This window comes from Salvelinus sp. IW2-2015, linkage group LG25 (assembly GCF_002910315.2).
Source record: "Salvelinus sp. IW2-2015 linkage group LG25, ASM291031v2, whole genome shotgun sequence".
Classification (NCBI taxonomy): Eukaryota; Metazoa; Chordata; class Actinopteri; order Salmoniformes; family Salmonidae; genus Salvelinus; species Salvelinus sp. IW2-2015.
Genome location: NC_036865.1, coordinates 6,030,985 through 6,053,780, shown reverse-complemented (window position 1 = coordinate 6,053,780; position 22,796 = coordinate 6,030,985). Strand labels below are relative to the sequence as shown.

General features: G+C 43.8%; 2 protein-coding genes across 7 annotated transcripts in view; one reads left to right on the top strand and one right to left on the bottom strand.

Moving 5' to 3' along the window:
* Window positions 1–1,709, top strand: part of marchf5 (membrane-associated ring finger (C3HC4) 5) — a 47,951-nt gene extending 46,242 nt beyond the window's left edge. For all 6 annotated transcript variants that reach the window (XM_023970017.2, XM_023970015.2, XM_023970021.2 and 3 more), the window contains one exon: window positions 295–1,709. In XM_023970017.2, the coding sequence (XP_023825785.1) occupies window positions 295–432 (138 nt within the window). In that variant the 3' untranslated portion in view covers window positions 433–1,709. The remainder of the gene's footprint in view (window positions 1–294) is intronic.
* A 1,640-nt stretch (window positions 1,710–3,349) lies between these two features.
* The window catches only part of LOC111951795 (insulin-degrading enzyme), a 41,099-nt gene continuing 21,652 nt past the window's right edge, over window positions 3,350–22,796 (bottom strand). The window contains exons 13-25 of the mRNA XM_070434880.1: window positions 21,720–21,842; window positions 21,157–21,239; window positions 20,712–20,856; window positions 17,915–18,025; window positions 17,590–17,710; window positions 15,259–15,350; window positions 14,548–14,659; window positions 9,399–9,566; window positions 8,966–9,238; window positions 6,545–6,606; window positions 4,670–4,742; window positions 4,481–4,548; window positions 3,350–4,349 (exon numbers count right to left, since the gene is read on the bottom strand). Coding sequence (XP_070290981.1) covers window positions 4,254–4,349; window positions 4,481–4,548; window positions 4,670–4,742; window positions 6,545–6,606; window positions 8,966–9,238; window positions 9,399–9,566; window positions 14,548–14,659; window positions 15,259–15,350; window positions 17,590–17,710; window positions 17,915–18,025; window positions 20,712–20,856; window positions 21,157–21,239; window positions 21,720–21,842 — 1,527 coding nt within the window. The 3' untranslated portion in view covers window positions 3,350–4,253. The remainder of the gene's footprint in view (window positions 4,350–4,480; window positions 4,549–4,669; window positions 4,743–6,544; window positions 6,607–8,965; window positions 9,239–9,398; window positions 9,567–14,547; window positions 14,660–15,258; window positions 15,351–17,589; window positions 17,711–17,914; window positions 18,026–20,711; window positions 20,857–21,156; window positions 21,240–21,719; window positions 21,843–22,796) is intronic.

The window sequence follows — 22,796 nt, the reverse complement described above, 5'->3', positions numbered from 1 at the left end:
AGCGGTGTTTGTCAGACCATGAGACATCATGAAAATCGGTCTTCACAAAATCTTCAAACTGTTATGACACCTCACGAACACGATTGTGTTCTCCGTTTGGCTCTACGACTCTCCGAAGCATCTTGGGACTTGTCTGTAGCGTCCGAACAGTTTGGACTACACACTAATACGACCCCTTTGTGGAATGGTGAGAGACTCACAAACACATACTTGTTTTGCTCTAGGATGCCCACGGGCCTCAAGACTCCCATCATCCCCCACCCTGACCTTTTGTTCTTTGTGTCCTGTCTGCAGGGTGGGATTGCATTTGTGGCCGTCAAGGGAGCGTTTAAGGTGTACTTCAAACAGCAGCAGTACCAGAGGCAAGCCCACCGCAAGATCCTCAACTTCCCCGAGGCAGAGGAGGCCTGGACAGACAGACAGACACACTGACACACAGGGGGAGTGGATGGAGCGGAACAGTGAACTCTGAGCAGGAATACTGTCTGACAGACACAGGGATCATTGGTGCCCCCTACCTCTTGTACCCCTCCGAGCAGCCTCGCCTCACCTCACATTCTGTTTCTGCTCTCAGCGGAGTCCTTGTCCTATGCTGCTGACATTTGTGCTGTATGACCTATTGCGTTTTTAAAACACGTAGACTTATACAGACATGCGCGCGCACACACACACTCATGCATATTGCACACAGGAATGTGACTTGTGTTTTTGTGACTGCCGCATTGCAGTATATTTTTTTTTACATAACCAGTGCTTGCTTATTTTAAGAAATCTGGGACAGGTGTAATTATTAGGCAGGAAAGTTTTATAAATAATTTTGGAAATTCTGTTTGCCAATGTGAAGGGTTTAATGAGGAATATTGCTTTCCTGTGTTTTCAGAGAAATAAGAATAAAGTATCTTTATCACTAAGAGATGATTATTTGAAGGAAGATCTTACATGCTCCCTTCAGACATTGTTGCCACTCATGTTTCCGTTGGTGAAAATGCATAGGCATCATTCATCTATTTTAGAAGCATAGTACAAACCTCATGAAAGTGTGATTGTACATATTTCACTTCTGCATCGGATGAAACCTTTGAGGGTGTTTTTTACTCTTATGCCTCGAAGTGTTCCCATTAATTCTGTTGGTAGATTTAGTTACTCTGTAAGAGATTTTTTTTCATGCATCTATAACCCTACAGCTCACTTCAATTATTTTTCTTATGAAATGCACAGATGTCTTCAACTCATGGGATGAGAGCGAATTCGATGTGCAAGCTGTCTATTGAATGAAGGCGTGATTGACTCGTATCTTTTAACCCAAATCACATGATTTGCCACAAATAATTCCTTGCATTTGCCTCAAGGCAGTCACAGAATGGGTTACAACTATATAGAACCAGTATACAGGTGGGGTAAGCTGCTGTCTCCGGAACACATACACCATGGGTTTGAATCTGGTCCACTGCTATTTGTAGCAACTCGCCATCTATCTTGTCTAATAAACAAAAAATGTGAGTGGAACTACCCCACTCCTTAAGAAATCTAATGGTGTGAAAAAGGCATGCCATAAACCAACCACTAGAATATTAATTTAGCATGGTAGATGGATGTAATCTCAGCTTTTAAATTCACTGTAAAGAAAATGTATTATGCCAAAAGGGTGACTTTGAAGTAGATTTTATAGTTTCATGGTCAATTATAAATGTATTTTTTCTAACCTTGAAGTGGATGTGTTGAGTTTATTCTAAGGTCCAGATGCACACTGTAGGACAGATTCAATCCAAATTCCATAGACATGAACAAGGAGCTACTATGGCTGTAAAACAGCTTGAAGGAACCACATTTCATAGTATATTGCTGAAAGATAACACTTTCYGTTGATTATATAATTTTGTAATACTAGTAGTGTGCGCTCTTCGGAGGCAGCTATATCTGGGATACAAATCCTGTGTTAACATTTTTAATAACAGACAACTATTTGTTCCAGTATACAGTGATTTATTAGATAAACACAGGAGGAAATAAACTCATGCATTACTGAGCCCTGAACATGTCTGCAGTAACTCAACCAGCCAATTTACAGCAGTGTCCACTGACAGTCTCACTGAACCTCCATTTGATCTGGCTGGTATTCAGTAGGGCACACCATATCAAAACAAGCATTTATCAGACAAGTTCAGGTTGTCAGTTTGGTGCCTAATGAATGCAACCCAGTTTCGCAAAATGAACGTGCAGTTATTCCCATTCGAGTGGATACGGATTACTTATGGAAACTATTGAGGATAAACTGGTTTGTTACTCCCTAAATACATTACATTAGCAAGCAATGACTACTAGTTGCAAGAGACTGTTATTCCTACCAAAGGAACACTGACTGCAGGTCAATTATTGGTCCCTACCATTGTAGGGTGAACACTGCTAAGCACTGAACCCAAACCAGTGGAATTCAAGGGAATGTTCGGTATATGTCAGTATACAGCTGTACTTCCTGTAGAAAAAACACCTTTGGGTTCAGTTTGAACATAAATCCATAAGAAATGCCAGTTTCTACCTAGTGGTAAAACACATTACATTAACGTTAGTTGATATGGGAGARGACATTTGCTGTATCAAAGAGTGGTTGTGGTGCCAGCGATGGTTTGACTTCACAAGGCTTGTTATCACCTGAGAGACTAAGCCATGGTATAGGCACTGACATGAGTACTATCCATGCATCACATGGCAGTTCCACCTTTCAGTGTCCATTTTTAGGCTGGATGAGAGCAAGGACTCAAGAATGCAGTGTCCCCCACTTCTACATAACAGTACAGAGGCCATTAGTGTGTTTAAAGCCACACTACTCTCAGGTTCCCCAGTTTATTGCTTAGTGAGAAGTGCATATTGAGAAACACAGGCCTGACTACACCTTCACCCTCCATACATAGGCCTCTATTGAAACCTTTCAGACAAAATATGATTATGTTAAAGGGTGTCCTGAGAAAAGACAAAATCTGTTTACCCCACCAGACATTCTCTAACAGTCCTTTGTTTTTCTGAAGGATAGCATCTTTAGAATTGCAATGACCCCCCCTGATCCAAGTCTGACCCACWGAGACAAAGTGCAGTTGGTTGACTGTCAAAGTCCACAGACACTGCTGTGATACGTGTATCCAGCCATAGAGTTGTATCTCTATTGCTCCAGATTGGTAGTAGACCACCCCCCCCGTTTAAAAGGTACAAGCTTAGTCTCAAATGGAGAAAGATGGGGGGGGGACCTATGCAATAAATCACTAGTCAAACACAATTTAGATTAAAATATTAACAAGCATAAAAGCTATAAAAAGAAAAATGTATAACTCCAAACAAGTAATTAACATAAATGACAGACATTTAAATATGTTTATTTTTCTTCAATCTCAAATAAAAGCAAAAAGCAAAAGATTAGAGGGACCCTGAGATGATGCTTGGATAATACAACCCTACAGAACACTAGTTCAAAAGAAAAGCTTCATGGACACCTCTCCACCAAATGGGCCCTGACATTTTACCAGTTTAAAAAATAAATAGAGTCAGATCTCAAAACCTGTACATCATGGATTAAAACAGAATCGTTTCCATAAGGCTGATCAACTGAAATGGTGTCCAAAATAGTGTGTTGCACATTCATCTTACTTAAACACAGTCTTTGTGATAACAATTCAGGGAGTTGTCACTGTGCCTTGATGCGTCACACAAGTACATAAGAGAGAAAGAAGTACGTGTCCGGCGTGTATAAAAGGATATTACGTGCACCCTTTGCAGAGCTAACCTCAAAAGCTTCACATAATCATCATTAACCAACAGTTTACTCTCACCACAGCAGCATGTCCTTGTGGCTAAATCAACTAAAAACACTTCCATTATAACGTGTCAAGGGGTACTTGTACTGGTTTACAGGGTTCCCGGCCTTGTGGTTCTTTAAGTTATTACTATTCCTCTATAATAGGAGCCCTGCTTCAACATTCTATACATTGTTGGGAATGTGTGTTGGTGGGGTTTTCCATGAGACTAAAACTGTGTGACCTCCACTCTTACACGGAGCTATGATGAGATCCACAGCCAAGTTGTGGGAATCAAACACATTTCCAAGTACCTCTACTACCACACACACAGATACACAAACATACACACATGCAGGCTTAGTCAGATGAGTGTGTTCTCCTGACTCCTGTCGCCTCGGGGGGGGGGGAGTAGAGGGACAGAGCAGGGCACCCCCCACCACAGTGCTCCCAGGCTGCTCTGCCCGGTTCTCACAGTTTGGCAGCCATGAAGTTGATGTGGGGCTTGGCCAGGGGAAAGAGGGGAAGGCTCCTCTTGAACTCAGTCATGTCCTGCACCAACGTAGGCTGTACACAGATGGACAGGTCAGTATATTACAGACGTTAACACACACATCACCCAAAAAGTCACATAATTCTTCCAATTCTCTATCACAGACACACACTCCTCCTGTATTATAAAAGGGTGACTACATTACCTGTGGCAAGGAGGGGGCAGGGACCAGGTTGACGTCATTCTGGGCAGGGAACTCTCCCACGACTGGGCCTAAACAAAGAACAGAGACATTTAAACAACTGTTATAAACAGTCAAAGCAACACATTCACACTGACAAACAACTAAACTTCTATCCCGCCAAAAACTCTCCATCACTTGTATAGTACTCACAGGAGTCCATCTCCCTAGACAGGACATGCACAGACACTTTGTGCCTCTTGGGTGCATCCACAGCCAACAGATCCTACAGAGAGAGAGACAAGAGTTAGATAGAGACACCGAGAGAAGAGACAGAATTTAATTGAAGCCTCTGTTAAGGTCACTGTCTGCGAAAAATTTATTATATTGGGGTGAAGAAAGTTTCCAGTCTTCTACATCGGAAACAAAGTGGATTCCACAGTCATAAATCTGTGGAAAGGGGGGGATATGGTGAAATGTTTTACACAATGAAAATATTCTGCATGGGGCCTGTGTTGCTTCTGCTGAGGTAGAAATATGGGAAGTCTTTCATTGCTTCGGTATCCTTGGTCCCCTTATCCTCTTGAAACACCACCCTGACGGTGACGCACCCCCTTGTTATGGATCAGTGGCAGTCAGAGCATGGCCTTATTTCTATTACAGCGTATTGGATGACTGTCATTCATATTACATTCACCCAGTTCAATGTAAAAGTGATAGGTTTAGGCTACTACATGATACTCAATTTCCCTATACCCATCATGAGGTTGCTACAACATATCGAGAGGTCGAGAGAAAAAAATTTAGGTAACACATTCAATACCGTCTTGCACACTCTTGCCTGCATCTAGCTGATCTAGGGTGTAATCATTAGTTTAACAGTTGCAAACGAGAGTTTCTATTGGACAAATCCATGTATGTTTATCCCCGTTTCGTTCCGCTTGCTTCCGCTTAAGAAACTGTTTTCCACAGAATCGGCAGAATGAATACACCACTGATCACACGTAAACACAGTTCACTTTCATAGCAGCCAAGGTTGCATTGGGTTAAGTGACTTGCTCTGGGTCAGAACGACAGATTTTTACCTTGTCAGCTTGGCGATTTGATCCAGCAATCTTTCAGTTACTGGCCCAACGCTCTAACCACTAGGCTACCTGCCGCCCCGATACAGTGAGTCAGTAAGAAGTTTAGAACTTACATCGGCGGGCCCCGGTGGCAATAAATAAGTAAAACCAAAAGCTTACCTTGACTTGGAAGAGTTCCAGTGTTGTGTTGGATAGTCATAGCCAGCTAGCTAACATAAACACCCTGCTCAAACAGAGGGATACTAAGTAGGCTAACTAAACTAGCTAGCTGCATTTGCTAGCTAAGTGAAAGAGAAATATAGCTCTCTTGCTTCTCATTCATTTGAGGAAATTAATTAGTTCCACAGTTCTACTATTGTCTTTCTCTGAGTCAACTAACATTTTATGCACTGCAGTGCTAGCTAGCTGTAGCTTATGCGTTCAGTACTAGATTCATTATCTGATTCTTTGATTGGGTGGACAACATGTCAGTTCATGCTGCAAGAGCTCTGATAGGTTGGAGGACGTCCTCCAGAAGTTGTCGTAATTACTGTGTAAGTCTATAGAAGGGGGTGAGAACCATGAGCTTCCAAGGTTTTATAATGAAGTCAATGTACCCAGAGGACGACGGAAGCTAGCTGTCCTCTGGCTACACCATGGCATGATGCTGTCCTACAGAGTGCTGTTGAGGCTACTGTAGACCTTCATTGCAAAACAGTGCCTTTTAATCAATTATTTGGTGGCGTGAATATATTTAGTATAGTTTGATCTAAAAAGGATAACTTTTCAAATTGTTTTTTTTTGTATGAAATTCACTGAGGATGGTCCTCCCCTTCCTCCTCTAAGGAGTGGATATTCTGTGAGCACAGCATACCGTGTCAGTGTAACCTCCACAGCTATGAATAGAACCAGGACGTGGATAAGAGTGGTGGAGGGTTCTAAATTAAACAAGGTGCCATCTTTCAGGGAGGACAGATTGAACACACCGGAATGCAGAAGATGGATGAGCAGCTACTATACTCACCCGGTAGAACTGCATGACGTTTTCTTTCGTCAACGTCTTCAGATAGGCCACTTCAATGTTATCTAGAAAACAACAGGAAACACTTTGGACTAACGGTTGATGATTTGAGATATCCCGCAATATTTTTTGCGCTAGTTGGCTGTACCTGCACCAAAATTCCAGTATTTTTCCTTCATAGCTTGTTCTCCATCTTTTCTTTTCTCATGGCTCTCTCGTCACTCTGCAGCAGACATATAGTGAGCAATATGTTTGGAACATCGAAATCGCACTAAAATCACAGTATCGAATTGCAATACATATCGTATCGTCACCTAAGTATTGTGATAATGAGGTCCCTAGTAATTTCACTTTCGTAGTCAAAAAGCCGGATCTACCGCTCATTTGTTTTCAACATTACTTAAATTTAACCAAATAAAAACAGTTCTGCAGAAATTATGTTTGTGCAGTAGGCCTAATACATTATCACAGCATATTGGCTATATGCCTGGCCTGACAATATTCTCAAACCTTCTCAAACCATTTTATACTGAACAAACTACGCAAAAGAGATGTCATGATGCAAATGGTGGTCACACCAGATACTGACTGGTTCTCATCCACGCACCCACATTTTTTTTTAAAGTTATCTGTGACCAACAGATGCATACCTGTATTCCCAGTCATGTGGAAACAATTGATTAGGGCCTAATGAATTTATTTCAGTTGACTGATTTCCTGATATGAACTAACTCAGTAATATCTTTGAAATTGTTGCGTTCATATTTTTGTTCAGTGTATATTTCAAAACTCAAGCTTTGATGACAAACTCGATCAGTTGGTGTAGCACTTGTGAGGCGCAGCTGAGCATAAATTTAAATAATTTGCTAATAATTTGCTTTTTTATTTTACTGGACTGATGGTTCCTGCATCTGATGGTCATGTGCTTTCAAGACAACTGGGAACTCGGGGAAAAAACAAGGTAAAATCATGACGTCAGTGATCTTCAGGTCAGAGCTCTCGAAAGATGAGTTTCAGACTTAAAATGACCATGAGTTGGATGACCGTTCCCCAAAAAAATCCAGAGTCGGATCTCATTTTTTTACAGAGTTCCCAGTTGTCTTGAACGCACTGAAGTTGGAGATGTCTAAAGTTAGCAGTTGTTTTGAACACGGCATTAGTCTCGGCGAGGGAGGGAAAGAGCAGCAGAGGGTCAGCCTCTCACGGTACCTGCTCTCTCCTTCCTTTCTTCCACTGAGACTAACCAGAGAGAGTGGACCGTCTTCCACCTGATGGCGAAACTCGAGTCGCACAATATCTGCCGCAGTCATGCACAAATTCATGTTGTTCCTATGACCAGAGAAAGTGAAATATTCCTACATTTTAAAATAGACACGACGAGCTGCTAGTAATAATAAAAACGCAGGGCTATCGATACACTTGCGGCTGCAGCGCGAGTGGTAGTACGGAGAAGCGTGTTTTAGAATAGTGTGGAATAAAAACTAAAACTTAATCATGTACTCACTCAAAAAAACAGCAGCTCTTTGCTATATTCTTTGACAGTCTCTCTCCGATCATGGTTTTTAAAAGTTAAGAAATCTCATGTAGGCTAGTATCAAACTTTGCTGGACGCTGTAGGCACGGTGATTTGAGCAGTAGAAGCACTCGATTTAGCCACAGATCTTCCGATTTACCGGGTAGGCGGAGACAAACTCTGTGAAAATGTTCAAAAATACCGACCGGTGCGCAGGGCTTCTGAATCAAGTGCACCTACCGCCAACTGCGCAACACAATTTTCTTTAAATAAAAGGAGTGCAAGCATTTATCGTGGGCTTTTCTACAGGAATGTTGTGACTAGCAATGCCTTGAAGATTGACAGTGATCGACCGGTTGGTGACCAAGGCCCTACAGGGTCACCAGCCACCCCTACTGTACAATGCTCCACTTTCTATCATGACATTAGTGTTGACGGTTGCTGCCCTGTCTTCCTGCTTCCCTCTAACAATGAGAACATGGTTTTCATCACTTCTCCCTACTAAGAGTTCTGGATCGAGGTTTACGGCAGATTACCAGCAAATCAGCCCATTACAATCCATAACAGCACTCAGGAGATCGCTGCTTGGGCGAGGTGTGCTCCAGGAGTTTATTCTGGGGCCTAATCGTTGCTAATTTCTGCAGCGAAAACAACCTTTCTTTCCCTCGGGGATCCTCCAGAATGTCAATATAAAAATGTAAATATAAATACATGCATATTTCATTCAAAACACCTATTCATATAACAAGGTCTCCTAGCAGTTATGAGGATCAGGAGGAATACCCATTTAGTTGACACTAACTCCGCAACCTCCCCACAGATATCACTTGTAAAAAGCTCTTAGGCCTCCAGCCCAGGTAAAGGACGAGGTGTGTATGTGCGTGTTGCTCATTGTGTCTGCACATGCTCACCTCTGTCGAAGTTGTACTGCTGAGAGATGATCTCCCCCCAGTACTTGGCGCACTCGGCGGCCAGCTTCTTGGGCTTGTCCAGGCGGCGGATGGCCAGGGCCTGGATGTGTTTCTGGAAGGCCTCGTCGTTCATTTCCTCCACAGACATCTCCATGGCTTTTAGGAACGCCTCCACCCGGCTCTCCAGGTAGTGGGGGGCCTTCTCCGACTGGATGATGAAGCGCAGGCCCTGGACCCCGTTAGCGCGCCGCGGACCGCTAAACACTATGTACCCTGAGGAGAGTGAAAGTCAAACAATTCACTGTAAATTCTGGAAAGTGTTTATGTTTAACTGCACGCAGTCTACTGTCCCCTTTTCACTGCAGGGTTTTGAGTTCAACTGTGTTTGAGTACTTTACAAGGTACCAGTCTCCACTTGAGTGTGTGGTCTTACCCAACTGTTCCTTGGTGCGCAGTGTGTTGAAGCAAGGCTCAGAGATGATCTGGCAGAAGAGCTCCAGCAGCATGTTGTCGTGGGTTGTCTGCATGTCTGTCTGGTAGTAGATCTCTATGCCACAGTTGTTGTGCACCTCATTCCTCTGCTGGTACACATACCAGCCACCTGGAAGGCACAGACAGCAGGGTCGTAGTCATTAGGGCACATAATGGAAAAGGTTTCAAAATGTTTTGCAGGGGGGGGGGGGACAAGAGAGTTTCTTATTGGACAAGTCCAGGTAGTACATCCCTGTTTCAGTCCATTTGGTGCCTAACAAATACACTCAGTGGACAGTTTATTAGGTACACCACCCCGTTCACAAAAATGTTTTTCTCCTGCAGAGAGTAAGTCACGTGGCCATGGCTTGCTAAATAAAGCAGGCAGACAGGCATCCAGTTACTGTATGATTGAATGTTAGAATGGGCAAAACGTGTGATCTAAGCGACTTTGAGCGTGGTATGGTTGACGGTGCCAGGCACGCCGGGTCCAGTATCTCAGAAACGACCGGCCTCCTGGGCTTTTCACACATGACAGTCTAGGGTTTACCAAGAATGGTGCGACAAACAAAAAACATTCAGTCAGCGGCCACAAACAGGCAAATAACGACGCAGTACAGTGGTGTGCAGAACGGCATCTCGGAATGCATAACTAGTCAGTCCTTGTCACGGATGGGCTATTGCAGCAGACGACCACACCGGGTTCCACTCATATCAGCTAAAAACAAGAGGAAGGGAGTCCAGCAGGCACGCAATCACCAACACAATTGAGTGGAAAAATGTCGACTGGGCCAACAAATCCGAGTTCCTCGAGTCATGCTGATGGCAGAGTCAGGATTTGGCATAAGCAGCATGAGTCCATGGCCCCATCCTGCCTGGTGGCGTAATGGTGTAGGGAATGATTTCCTGGCACACATTAGGCCAAATGAGCAATGTGTCCACTCCTAGAAGAATTCAGACTGTTCTGGAGGCAAAGGGGGGGTCAGACCGGGTACAGATTGATGTAGCTAATAAATTGGCCACTGAATGTATATGACCCAGGGTTTATACACATACTGTGGCATCACAATCTTCAACACACACACAAACATTTACTAACCATGCAATACAGAAGGCATGGGCCTCAAACAGCTTATCCAAATACTGTATAATGCTGCAGAGGTGCAACTCAGCAAACATTGATACTTAAAAAATGAATTTAGGAATAAGCAACCAGCCCTAAACAACCTAGCCAGTTGATGCACCACCGGCTTAACTGTAAATATACAATTACTAAAGAACGTGTTTGAATAGATAGATTTAAAAAGCATAATACAGGAACGTTATATACAGAGTTCAGCTAGAGGACAGTGGTGACACTCTCCAGTCTCCAGACAGGAGAGACTAAGCCAACATCACACTTTTTGCTGAGTGGCTGTGAACAGGCGTGTTAAAAGCTTTTCTTTGGCACTTTTTTTTTTTTTTTTGGGGGGGGGGGGGGGAGTGATGCGCAAAAACCCCCCCGGGATGTGTTGATTTCATTTGGATATCGACTCGCCTATATTTGAGTCCTAAATGATCAAGTAGATTTTGAATGAGGAAAGATGCAGCAGGTTACTTATGCATATCCTTTTCTATGATGAATGATGTGTCAACAGTTCTCCTCGGAATGCAAAAAGTGTGCGAGTGAAGATGAAGTAAGCAGTTTAAGTATGTGTCTGTAAAAGTGTATGTTAAGCTTTTTTGTTGGGAAGCTATAAATCAAATCAAATTGATTTGTCACATGCGCCGAATACAGTGAAATGCAAAAGGGACGGGGGAACAATGCAAAAGTCTGGGTAGCCATTTGACTAGCTGTTCAGGAGTCTTATGGCTTGGGGGTAGAAGCTGTTTAGAAGCCTCTTGGACCTAGACTTGGCGCTCCGGTACTGCATGCCGTGCAGTAGCAGAGAGAAAAGTCTATGACTAGGGTGGCTGGACTCTTTTTAGGGCCTTCCTCTGACACCGCCTGGTATAGAGGTCCTGGATGGCTGGAAGCTTGGCCCCGGTGATGCACTGGGCCATATGCACTACCCCCTGTAGTGCCTTGCGGTCGGAGGCCGAGTAGTTTCCATACCAGGCAGTGATGCAACCCGTCAGGATGCTGTCGACGGTGCAGCTGTAGAACCTTTTGAGGATCTGAGGACTCATGCCAAATCTTTTCAGTCTCCTGAGGGGGAATAGGTTTTGTCTTGCTCTCCTCACGACTGTCTTGGTGTGCTTGGACCATGTTCGTTTGTTGGTGATGTGGACGCCAAGGAACTTGAAGCTCTCAACGTGCTCCACTACATCCCCGTCGATGAGAATGGGTGCGTGCTCGGTCCTCCTTTCCTGTAGTCCACATTCCTCTCCTTTGTCTTGATCACGTTGAGGGAGAGGTTGTTGTCCTTGAACCACACGGTCAGGTCTCCGACCTCCTCCCTATAGGCTGTCTCATGGTTGTCAGTGATCAGGCCTACCACTGTTGTGTCATCGGAAAACTTGATGGTGTTGGAGTCGTGCCTGGCCGTGCAGTCCTGAGTGAACAGGGAGTACAAGTGGGGACTGAGCACGCACCCCTGGTGAGGATTAGCGTGGCAGATGTGTTGTCGCCTACCCTTACCACCTGGGGGCGGCCCATCAGGACGTCCAGGATCCAGTTGTAGAGAGAGGTGTTTAATCCCAGGGTCCTGAGCTTAGTGATGAGCTTTGAGGGCACAATGGTGTTGAACGCTGAGCTGTAGTCAATGAATAGCATTCTCACATAGGTGTTCCTTTTGTCCAGGTGGGAAAGGGCAGAGTAGAGTGCAATAGAGATTGCATCGTCTGTGGATCTGTTGGGGTGGTATGCAAATTGGAGTGGGTCTAGGGTTTCTGGGATAATGGTGTTGATGTGAGCCATGACCAGCCTTTCAAAGCACTTCATGGCTACAGACGTGAGTGCTATGGGTTGGTGGTCATTTAGGCAGGATACCTTAGTGTTCTTGGGCACAGGGACTATGGTGTTCTGCTTGAAACATGTTGCTATTACAGACTCAGACAGGGAGAGGTTGAAAATGTCAGTAAAGACACTTGCCAGTTGGTCAGTGCATGCTCGGAGTACACGTCCTACATGTTCTCACATCGGCTGTGGAGAGAGTGATCACACAGTTGTCCYGAACAGCTGATGCTCTCATGCATGTTTCAGTGTTACTTGCCTCGAAGCCAGCATAGAAGTTATTTAGCTTGTCTGGTAGGCTTGTGTCACTGGGCAGCTCTCGGCTGTGCTTCCCTTTGTAGTCTGTAATAGTTTGCAAGCCCTGCCACATCCGACAAGCATCGGAGCCGGTGTAGTACAATTCTATCTTGTATTGACGCTTTGCCTGTTTGATGGTTCGTCGGAGGACATAGCGGGATTTCTCATAAGCTTCCGGGTTAGAGTCCCACTCCTTGAAAGCGGCAGCTCTACCCTTTAGCTCAGTGCGTATGTTGCCTGTAATCCATGGCTTCTGGTTGGGGTATGTACATACAGTCACTGTGGGCACGACGTCCTCGATGCACTTATTGATAAAGCCAGTGACTGATGTGGTGTACTCCTCAATGCCATCGGAAGAATCCCGGAACATATTCCAGTCTGTGCTAGCAAAACAGTCCTGTAGTTTAGCATCTGCTTTATCTGACCACTTTTTTATAGACAGAGTCACTGGTGCTTCCTGCATARATTTTTTCTTATAAGCAGGAATCAGATTTGCCAAATGGAGGGCAAAGGACAACTTTGTACGCACCTCTGTGTGTGGAGTAAAGGTGGTCTAGAAATGTTTTCCCTTTGGTTGCACATTTAACATGCTGATAGAAATTTGGTGAAACCGATTTAAGTTTCCCTGCATTAGAGTCACCGGCCACTAGGAGCGCCACCTCTGGATGAGCGTTTTCCTGGAATACGGCTCATCGAGTGCGGTTTTAGTGCCAGCAACAGTCTGTGGTGGTATGTAGACTCTGAGTAGATAGTGTGGTCTTCAGCTTATCATGAGATACTCTACCTCAGGCGAGCTAAACCTTGAGACTTCCTTAGATATCGTGCACCAGCTGTTGTTTACATAAATGCATAGGCCCTTACCAGAGGCTGCTGTTCTGTCCTGCCGATAGAGTGTATAACCCGCCAGCTGTATGTTCTTAATGTCATCGTTCTGCCACGACTCGGTGAAACATAAGATATTACAGTTTTTAATGTCCCGTTGGTAGGATATACGTGCTTTCAGTTCGTCCCATTTATTTTCCAGTGATTGAACGTTAGCTAGCAGAACGGAAGGCAAGGGCAGATTAGCCACTCATCGCCTGATCCTCGCAAGGCATCCTGATCTCTTTCCGCGAAACCTACGTTTCCTTTCCCAACGAATCACGGGGATCTGGACCTGGTCGGGTGTCCATAGTATATCCCTCGCGTCCGACTCATTGAAGAAGAACTCGTCCAGTTTGAGGTGAGTAATCTCAGTTCTGATGTCCAGAAGCTCTTTTCAGTCATAAGGGACAATAGCAGCAACATTATGTACAAAACAAGTTACGAACAACGTGAAAAAGCAAACAAAATAGCATTGTTGGTTAAGAGCCGATAAGACGGCAGCCCTACCCTCCGGCGCCGCCATCTCCAAATCCTGCTCCGTCCAAAGGTTAGTTCAGTTTGTGTTTTCAAGCCCTCTGTCCGACTCCTGCTTCAGTTCCAGGCTGGCTGGCCGACTGGATCCAGGCCCAGAAAATGATCCAGGATGTTTCCAGGAGGCCCAGACAGCCATGATTTTCCTCTCCTCTGTGCTCAAGTTACTTAATGTCATTAAGAAAAGAGTGGCACAGGCAATGTGTGTGTGTGTTGTTGTGCTGTGGTTCTGTGTGCGTTTGTGTAAGAGGTTAAGAAAAAGTGTGTGTATTGTATTGCCTAGTGATGTCTGTTTCCCCTTTGTAAGTGAGACTTTCTCCCTTGGACATTGGAGGAGCATTAACACAGAGGTGTTACACAAGCACAGGTCCTGACATAGGCCAGACTGTTGGGTAAGAAACCTTCAGCATGGTCACAATGGGGACAGGCATGACTGGAAGTTACATGAGGGTGAAGGGAGTGATGGGCAGTGCACTTGGCCTACCATCTGGCACCTGCACCTCCCTGTAGCGAATCAACTGGCTTGGTAGGAGGGGCTTGGTGTGGGCTTGATTCATAAGCGTGTCCTCGACCATCTGCATCATGTCTAGAGCAGACTGGAGAAAAGAGAGATCGAGAGATCAAAGTGAGAGGTGCAAATGACAAATCGGTGTTGTAATCCACCTTTTAAATGTGTCAAGATACCTCCTTTCCATAGCAGATACATATCTATAGGTCCTTCGACTGAATCGGAACACTGCTATAATATTCTGTCCACGCAGTAAAAGCTCTATCTAAGGTAATAGGAGTCCTGCAGTGCACGGTGAGTCTCTATGGTGATGAAATGGACCATTGCCCCCGCTGGTGCATCCAATTCCCTCTCCACTAGACTGTGACATCCCTCTACTGGGCATCATTACCAGACATAAGGGAGACTGTTCGTCGGTGGCTGGGATCTTTTATAAAGTGTCATTTGATCGGAGGATCTTATCAGGCCTCGACAGTGTGTTCACCTTCTGTGACACTGCTAGTGGACAGATAAAAGCATTCCACTTAAAACCTATATGGGAGAGGAGAGGCTAACCGTATAAGCAATTATAGAACATATCCACATTCCATACATCAAACGTCTTGCTGTGTGTGTCTGTGTGTGTGTGTGTGTGTGGCTGCCATTTACAAACGAAGTCTGTCCACTGGAAGGTAACTTCAAACTCACCTCCTTGGTGATGTTGCCATGGAGAAGGGTCTCGATGTGTAACCGTGACAATAGTTGAGGTATGAAGGCCTTGAGGCGGGGGAGAGTGACATCTGGAAGACAGATTCAGACTGGAGGAATCAATCACAGAGCTAGCGCGAGCAGAAATGTAAGTACACACTCACCCAAACGTGGAGACATGCAGACACAAAAACAACACACTTTCCTCTTCGCGTAGGTGTCTGACCCAGATTCATTCAGATAGTGGTGAGAGGTGGTGGATGAGCAGCCAGGGAAGAGTGACTGGGGAAGGGTGGGAGGATAGTAGGGAAGGGGTCACACACAGCAGTAGCTGGTCTAAAAACCAGGTACAGGGATCTGTGAAAGTCTGGAGACCCAGAGAAGGACAACAAGGACACTAACTAAAAACATAGGCACTAGGTAGAGCTGGGAAGATACCAGTATCGCGATACTTGTTAGTAAACACTACGCGGATTTAACTTCTTTAGGAAAACAGCCCTAATGTTAGAAACAAACATCAGATTTTATTTGTCGCATACACATGTTTAGCAGATGTTATTGTGGGTGTAGCGAAGTGCTTGTGTTCCTAGCTCCAACAGTGCAGTAATACCTAACACACACAAATTTAAAAAGTAAAAAAATGTAATTACGAAATATAGAAATAATAGGCAAGTCCAGAATATAAATACATGTACACTGAACAAAAATATGAACGCAACATGCAATAATTTACAGAGTTATTGTTCATATAAGGAAATCAGTCAATTGAAATAAATGCTTTAGGCCCTAATCTATGGATTTCACATGACTGGGCAGGGGCGCATAGGCCCACCCACTGGGGAGCCAGGCCCAGCCAATCAGAACGGCTGAGAGTTTTCCCCCACAAAAGGGCTTTCTTACAGACAGAAATAATCCTCAGTTTCATCAGCTGTCCAGGTGGCTGGTCTCAGACAATCCCGCAGGTGAAGAAGCCAGATATGGAGGTCCTGGTCTGGTGTGGTTACACGTGGTCTGCGGTTGTGAGGCCGGTTGGACGTACTGCCAAATTCTCTACCAAATTCTATGGTAGAGAAATGAACATTCAATTCTCTGGCAACAGCTCTGGTGGGCATTCCTGCAGTCAGCATGCCAATTGCACGCTCCCTCAACTTGATGGATGATCTTGGCAAAAGAGAAATAATCTGGTTTGCGCTTGGTGGGACTGTCATTTGTTTTTCAACAGGACAATGACCCAACACACCGCCAGGCTGTGTAAGGGCTATTTGACCAAGGAGAGTGATGGAGTGCTGCATCAGATGACCTGGCCTCCACAATCACCTGACCTTAACCCAATTGAGATGGTTTGAGATGAGTTGGACCGCAGAGTGAAGGAAAATCAGCCAACAAGTGCTCAGCATATGTGGGAACTCCTTCAAGACTGTTTTGCAAAATAATTCCTCATGAAGCTGGTTGAGAGAATGCCAAGAGTGTGCAAAGCTGTCATCAAGGGTGGCTACTTTCAAGAATATAAAATATATTTTGATTTGTTTAACTCTCTTTTGGTTACTACATGATTCCATATGTGTTATTTCATAGTTGCGATGTCTTCACTATTATTCTACAATGTAGAAAATAGTCAAACTAAAGAAAAACCCTTGAAGAGTAGGTCTGTCCTAACTTTTGACTGGTACTGTATGTGATGTATAGACACCATGGACAGTATGTGGATTGAATATATAGTATATCTGAAGAATACATGGATAGAATAGTATATGTACAGCAATAGTTGAGTAGGATGGACTTGGCTACAATACAGTAAAACTGTAAAACAGTATGTAAACATTATTAAAGTGACCAGTTATTTTGTCACCCAGAGTCACAATGATTTATTTTCCAAGCCATCCATCACACACAATATTTTACCTAGGGCAGGTTTTTTTTCAAGAAACAAAGAGTTTGGTCTGCTTCGTGTTTTTATTTTTGACATGMAAAAAAATATTGCGATACTGATATTGTCACAGCCCTAGCACTAGGCAGGTGAAATAGGGACAAGTTTGAGGTAATAATGAAAACAAGACAGAAATGCAGTCTTTTCCCCAAGGTGAACACGGCCTGAAGTGTTACACAGGACATTGCGAACGCATAATGTACTGAACGTACAGACAGTACATCTGCTCCTCTTCCTACGGTGAGATTTTCACTGCAGAGAAATGACTGCAGCTCATGGAGGAGCTCAAACTGGCTCAGCATTCAAATGAGAGTGGAGGAGAGATAGGAAGAGAAGAGTATGTACGCGTTCCCGTGTGTGTGTGGGTGGGTGTGTGGTGTGGAGATAGAGAGAGAACGGCTCACCGTCCAGAGCCTCCTTGAGCTCGTCTTTGGTCCAGGCCACCTCTGTCATCAGCAGACGTAGGTAGTACATGGCATGCTGATGGGGTTGCTCCGCCCTYAAGTTGTTCAGTGACCTCATATACTGGAGGAGCGGTCAAAGGGCAATAAAGGGGTCAACGTTCAGCCCAATCATATCAGGGGCCAAACACAATACAAGGGTAGTTTGTGTGCGCCATGGGGTCAAACACAATATCAGAATCAAACAGTCAAAAACCAACATCAGCTTCGATCCGTTCTGATTTCATAGCCTGAGTAGTTTTAAACTGGGCGGCGGGGCTCAACTTACCGCTTCCTTGATGATGTCAAAGCGTTTCTCATCAATCTCAAARGCGGCCATCTTTTCAATGATCTTCTTCAGCAGGATGTGCTGCTTGTCATTGTAGCCCTTCACTGAGAGCTGTGGGAAGCAGATGGAAGGAAGAGCGCGAGAGAAAAAAAGGTGAGCATATCTTGATGTGGCATAGAGCCTGTAGGAAAGAACAGTAAAATGTGTGCAGATGAATAAACAGCCCCATCGGTTAGGGAAACTAAAGGAAGTAGTGTTTTAGACCAACCTCCCCAAAACTCTCCTCCTGCCCTGGCCCTTCCTCTAGGACAATGACTCCACTCAGCGTAATGTCAACCACTACTTGTCAAAGAGGACACGGAGTGCTGGCTGAGTCCTGAGTACAGTCTGTGAAATGACCCGTCACCCACACACAGCAGAGGGAGGCAGGCTGGGCCACGAAGGTTCCTCTGCTGTGACTTTCACTGACCGCGCTAGCATCCACGCTAATGACTGTGACATCACACTAGCCCGTTAGCACAGGATGCCAACCCTGCATTGCTGCCACTGCAATGGACATATTATGGGTCTGTAGCCAACTACTCAACTCTACAAAGCAAGCATTGCTGATTACCATCAACTGCAAATGCATTACCCCTTATTCATCGAGTTCTGTGACCAACTAACAATAAGTGATGCAGTGAGTAGTGTGTGTATGCGTGTAAATTTACCAAACCAACCACACCGTGCATAGGCAGAGCCCAGTCAAGGTTATATGAAGCTCTGCAATATCATCCAAACATTCGGGCCCCTTCATGAATCGGAAATACCCTCAGGCTACAGTGTTTCGCTCTCGCAATCACCCTCTACCTCCCCTTTCTCGTTCTCGCTGACACACACATACTGACACCAGTTAACTGTAAATCTCTTCCAACATCATTACCCTTGATGAGTCCCCAGTTAGTTTGTACCGACGCAACTCTATTACTGGTAAAGCTCTTAAAACCTTAATATAATGGGGGAAAAAACGTCATAAAATTAGCTAGGTATGTGTGATTGGCCGGACTGGAGAATTCAAAGCATAATTTCCAAAGTATGTAGCATCAACCCACGAGGGATTAGCCTTTAAAATGTATAATCTAAGTCTTAGGTAGTCTCTTATTTATGACCTTGGTATCAGATAAGTGGTAAATAACTTAACAAGCAGGCAAAATATCCTCATGACTAGTACTAGGCTTCCTTCTGCACACAAGCCACTGTTTCACAGAGGTAGGCCTAGCTTGGATGTTTGCGGTCCATTTAAAGAGTGAAACCAAACCACCACAAACCAAAGTTAAAAAGGAGCAGAGTGTGTGAGAGAGAAGACAAGCATCATTGGGCATCTCGATTCTCCATTAAACAAAAACTAAGCAAAACCTAATTCCAATACTAAGCGATATGAAGTTTTTCCAGGACAAATTCAAAGGAGCTTGCAAACACTATTAGCTATACGTACAATGCCAGCTCCAGTCTGTAACCTGCTATTGGAATCATGAGTCAGCAGAATTTACAGTACCTATACATTTTTCAAAGGATAAGCAGTGTTTTCGGCTTTATTCCTTTAGGACTTGTGGAGACACATACTGTTCTGACATTGACCGCACAGAGAATTTCAAAATCGATGCCAAAGATAAATTAACACTAAATTTGAGCGAATGTATGAAGTTCTATCTAGGTGTATTAGATGGGGTGTGTTTTCGGTGTGATTCAGTGAAATCAACGGGGCTAAACGTGTCCTCCAAGACGGGCAGTCTGCTGATATTATAGTTCATATTTTAATCCAGACCTGATCAGTTGAACTTACCCTGTTGTCAGATAAGTATTGGATAAATTCATAGTTGATCTTCAACTTCATATCACTTAAACGGCATTCCTTGAAGACTACATTTGGCCATCCTTGCAGTGAAACCACAAGTCGCTACATAAACGGACAGAACATAGGAAGGGGGCATCTAGGACCTCCCCATCTTCCTACAGACAAACTAACACACAGAAACAAATGACGTAGATAGACGGAAAAGACAGTCTTCCACACTTAGAACCTCAAGATGGGTAAATAAGAATTTGTTCTTAACTGGACTTGCCTAGTTAAATAAAGGTTAAAATTAAAAGATGGGCCCTCCCTCGTTCCCCTAGCTGTTAGGGGTGCTGACAGACGGATGCTGAACTTACGAGGATAGCATTCTTCCCTGAGGCTGCCATAGACCAGCCCGGCAAGGCTGGCTGCATATGTATACTCTTAAATCATCCTTCAATAACCTGAGAAACAGATAAGTCATGTTGCAGTGTAGGGGGTCGGAGTATAGGTAGTGACAAAAAAAAATTTAATAAACATTTTTGGTAGGGGAGGTGGGATAACGTTGTCAAAAAGACAGAGCAGGGTGAGAAAATTGATTAAGAGGAGTATGTATATGCAGCCTCGCAACCAGCTTTTCTGTCCACCAAGGAGGGATGGAGTACTTTGCCACTAAATGCTAGGTAATTCTACAGCTACAATTTTTTTAAAGAAAAATACTGTCTGTCTCTGTCTCACAGAGGACTGTACCAAATGGCTATTTAAGTTCATACCCAAACAGTGCCACCATGAATGGGAAACAAACAACTGTCAAGTCTAGCGTTTTCCGACGAGGCGGTTTCGACGGAGGGAGAAAGGAAAGATGAAGAGGATGATGCAGCCAGGGCTGATACGAAGGCCCAGGTTGAGAATGCACGAGGGAGGAACCGATGATGGGTTTGGGATCGTGGCAGCGTGAGGGCGATGGGAAATTTGGATACTTACATACATCCCATAGATGGTATTTTGGAGGTCATAGCTCAAGCCGGCGAGCTCGGCTGCATATGCATACTCGTTGAGGGAGTCCTTGAGGAGCTCCAGGTACAAATAGGCCATGTTACAATGTATTGGGTCCACATAAGCAAACGGGCTGTAGGGAAAAAATGGCAGTGATGAATCAACTGTTAGCTACAACACAGCTAGACATCTCTCCAAATCACTGTCCTTGAAAAACAAAAAGTAGGAATGTTGCTTATACATTGATTGATTAATTCAAGGGAAAGGATCAGCAGGACAAGTGAGTTCCCATGTGGTCCTTCCTAATACGATTTCAAATAGCAGTACTTGAGTCCTATAACTACAATAGTATGAGTATGAGGAAAATAATACAAAAMATGTATCACATCATCCTCTCATAAACTTGAACATGGGCTGTGGTTTGTCTACCAACCTGAAGAACTCAAAGTTCAGGCATGCCTTTGGTAGGAAAAACTTGTCATCCTGCTTGAACCACACCTTGCTCATAGCGGTGTCCTAGAAGGGAAAAAAATGCATGATTACATTAGCAACAGATTCCAATGAGGAGAAAGGGCATGCAAAAAGTACTACAGCCTGATATCTTCATATACTCGTTTTGAAGGAGGTAGATTAAATCTCTACAATTGCTTATGAACTTTGTTGGGTTGTGAACCGCAGTCAACAATGTACTATAATACTGAAGCTAATAGCTCAAAAGAGATTCCAACCTGTCAGCAGTAGTTACCACGTACATCCTCTGATCAGAACACCTTGACAACAACAGTACTAAATACTTCACATCTCAATCCTGACACCCGTTTCCTCATTATCATATGAAAGCTTATGAACAAATTCAGACACTTGAAACATGCAGCTAACGCTTTCAGTTCTGTCTAGCTGCTTGGTGAACGAAGTAAAAATAGTTTGTTAACGCAACACCCCGCCATTTTACATTTGAGTCAATTAGCAGATGCTCTTATCCAGAGCGAGGCTTACCTTGATTAGAGTGGGAGCGGAGGGAGAGTCCTTCTCCAGAGGGTAGATCTCAAAGCTGGTGGGAATGAACTCGTTCTTCATGGGCAGCTTGAACTTGCCATTGAGGTCAGCGTTTCCCCATTTCTGAAACACAGGCAATTTAGCTAGTCCTCCTTGCTAAGTTATGGGTTGGGTAGGGAATGTATTGATACATGACTAAAGGCTTCTACACATCTATCCAACTACAGCCAATAAACTATAGATGACGCAACTCAGACGAACTGTCCATGGCAGATTCTACATGACACAGGATCAACTATGTCCAGCGGCAAACTACACACTAGGGTTTGGCAGTATACCAGATTTTGAAATACCCATGGCATGAATCACAATACTGTCAAAACCATTTATTAAAACTTTTTTTACTTAGCTACTTTTAAGTGAATAGCTACAGGTTACAAGAAAGCAGATTGCGTTCTTCATTTAAACAGTCACATTATTTTTCATTATAGGGTAAATCCATTATAATTGAATCACTTTTTGACAGCATCCCTTTTGATTTAAATGTCATACATGTCTGGCCATGGAAGAAGTGGTCAGAAAGTTATATATTTTTTAACCTGAATACCAAAACATTCAGGTGATAAAGGTACTCAAAGTTGACAGATTTTGTATACCCCACCATACCATGAGACATTGATGTCCTCATCACCTGAAAATATAGTTAGGTTGAGTTTGATATCATTAAAAGCTTACGGGTTTTTGTGTTATGCCCGCTATCGGTTGAGAAACAACATGCTCTTGAATACAGGGTGGGTGTCAATTCAAATCATAGAAATATAATGGACCTATCCCTTCAGACAACTTCAGTTTAGCTGGTATACCATTGAAATTGACCTTTTAACTTCTAATTACTAACAAAGATGGTGTTCATGTCTATTTTATTATCTATATTATAGGATTCCTATGGAGGATTGACACTAATTTAAAACATAATCCCATTCATGTCAACATTCACTGATGTGTAGACCTTCAACCATCTTTGTGGTACCATTTGAAAGTTGAAATTTCAATTTGAGTACATTTATCAGCCAAAAC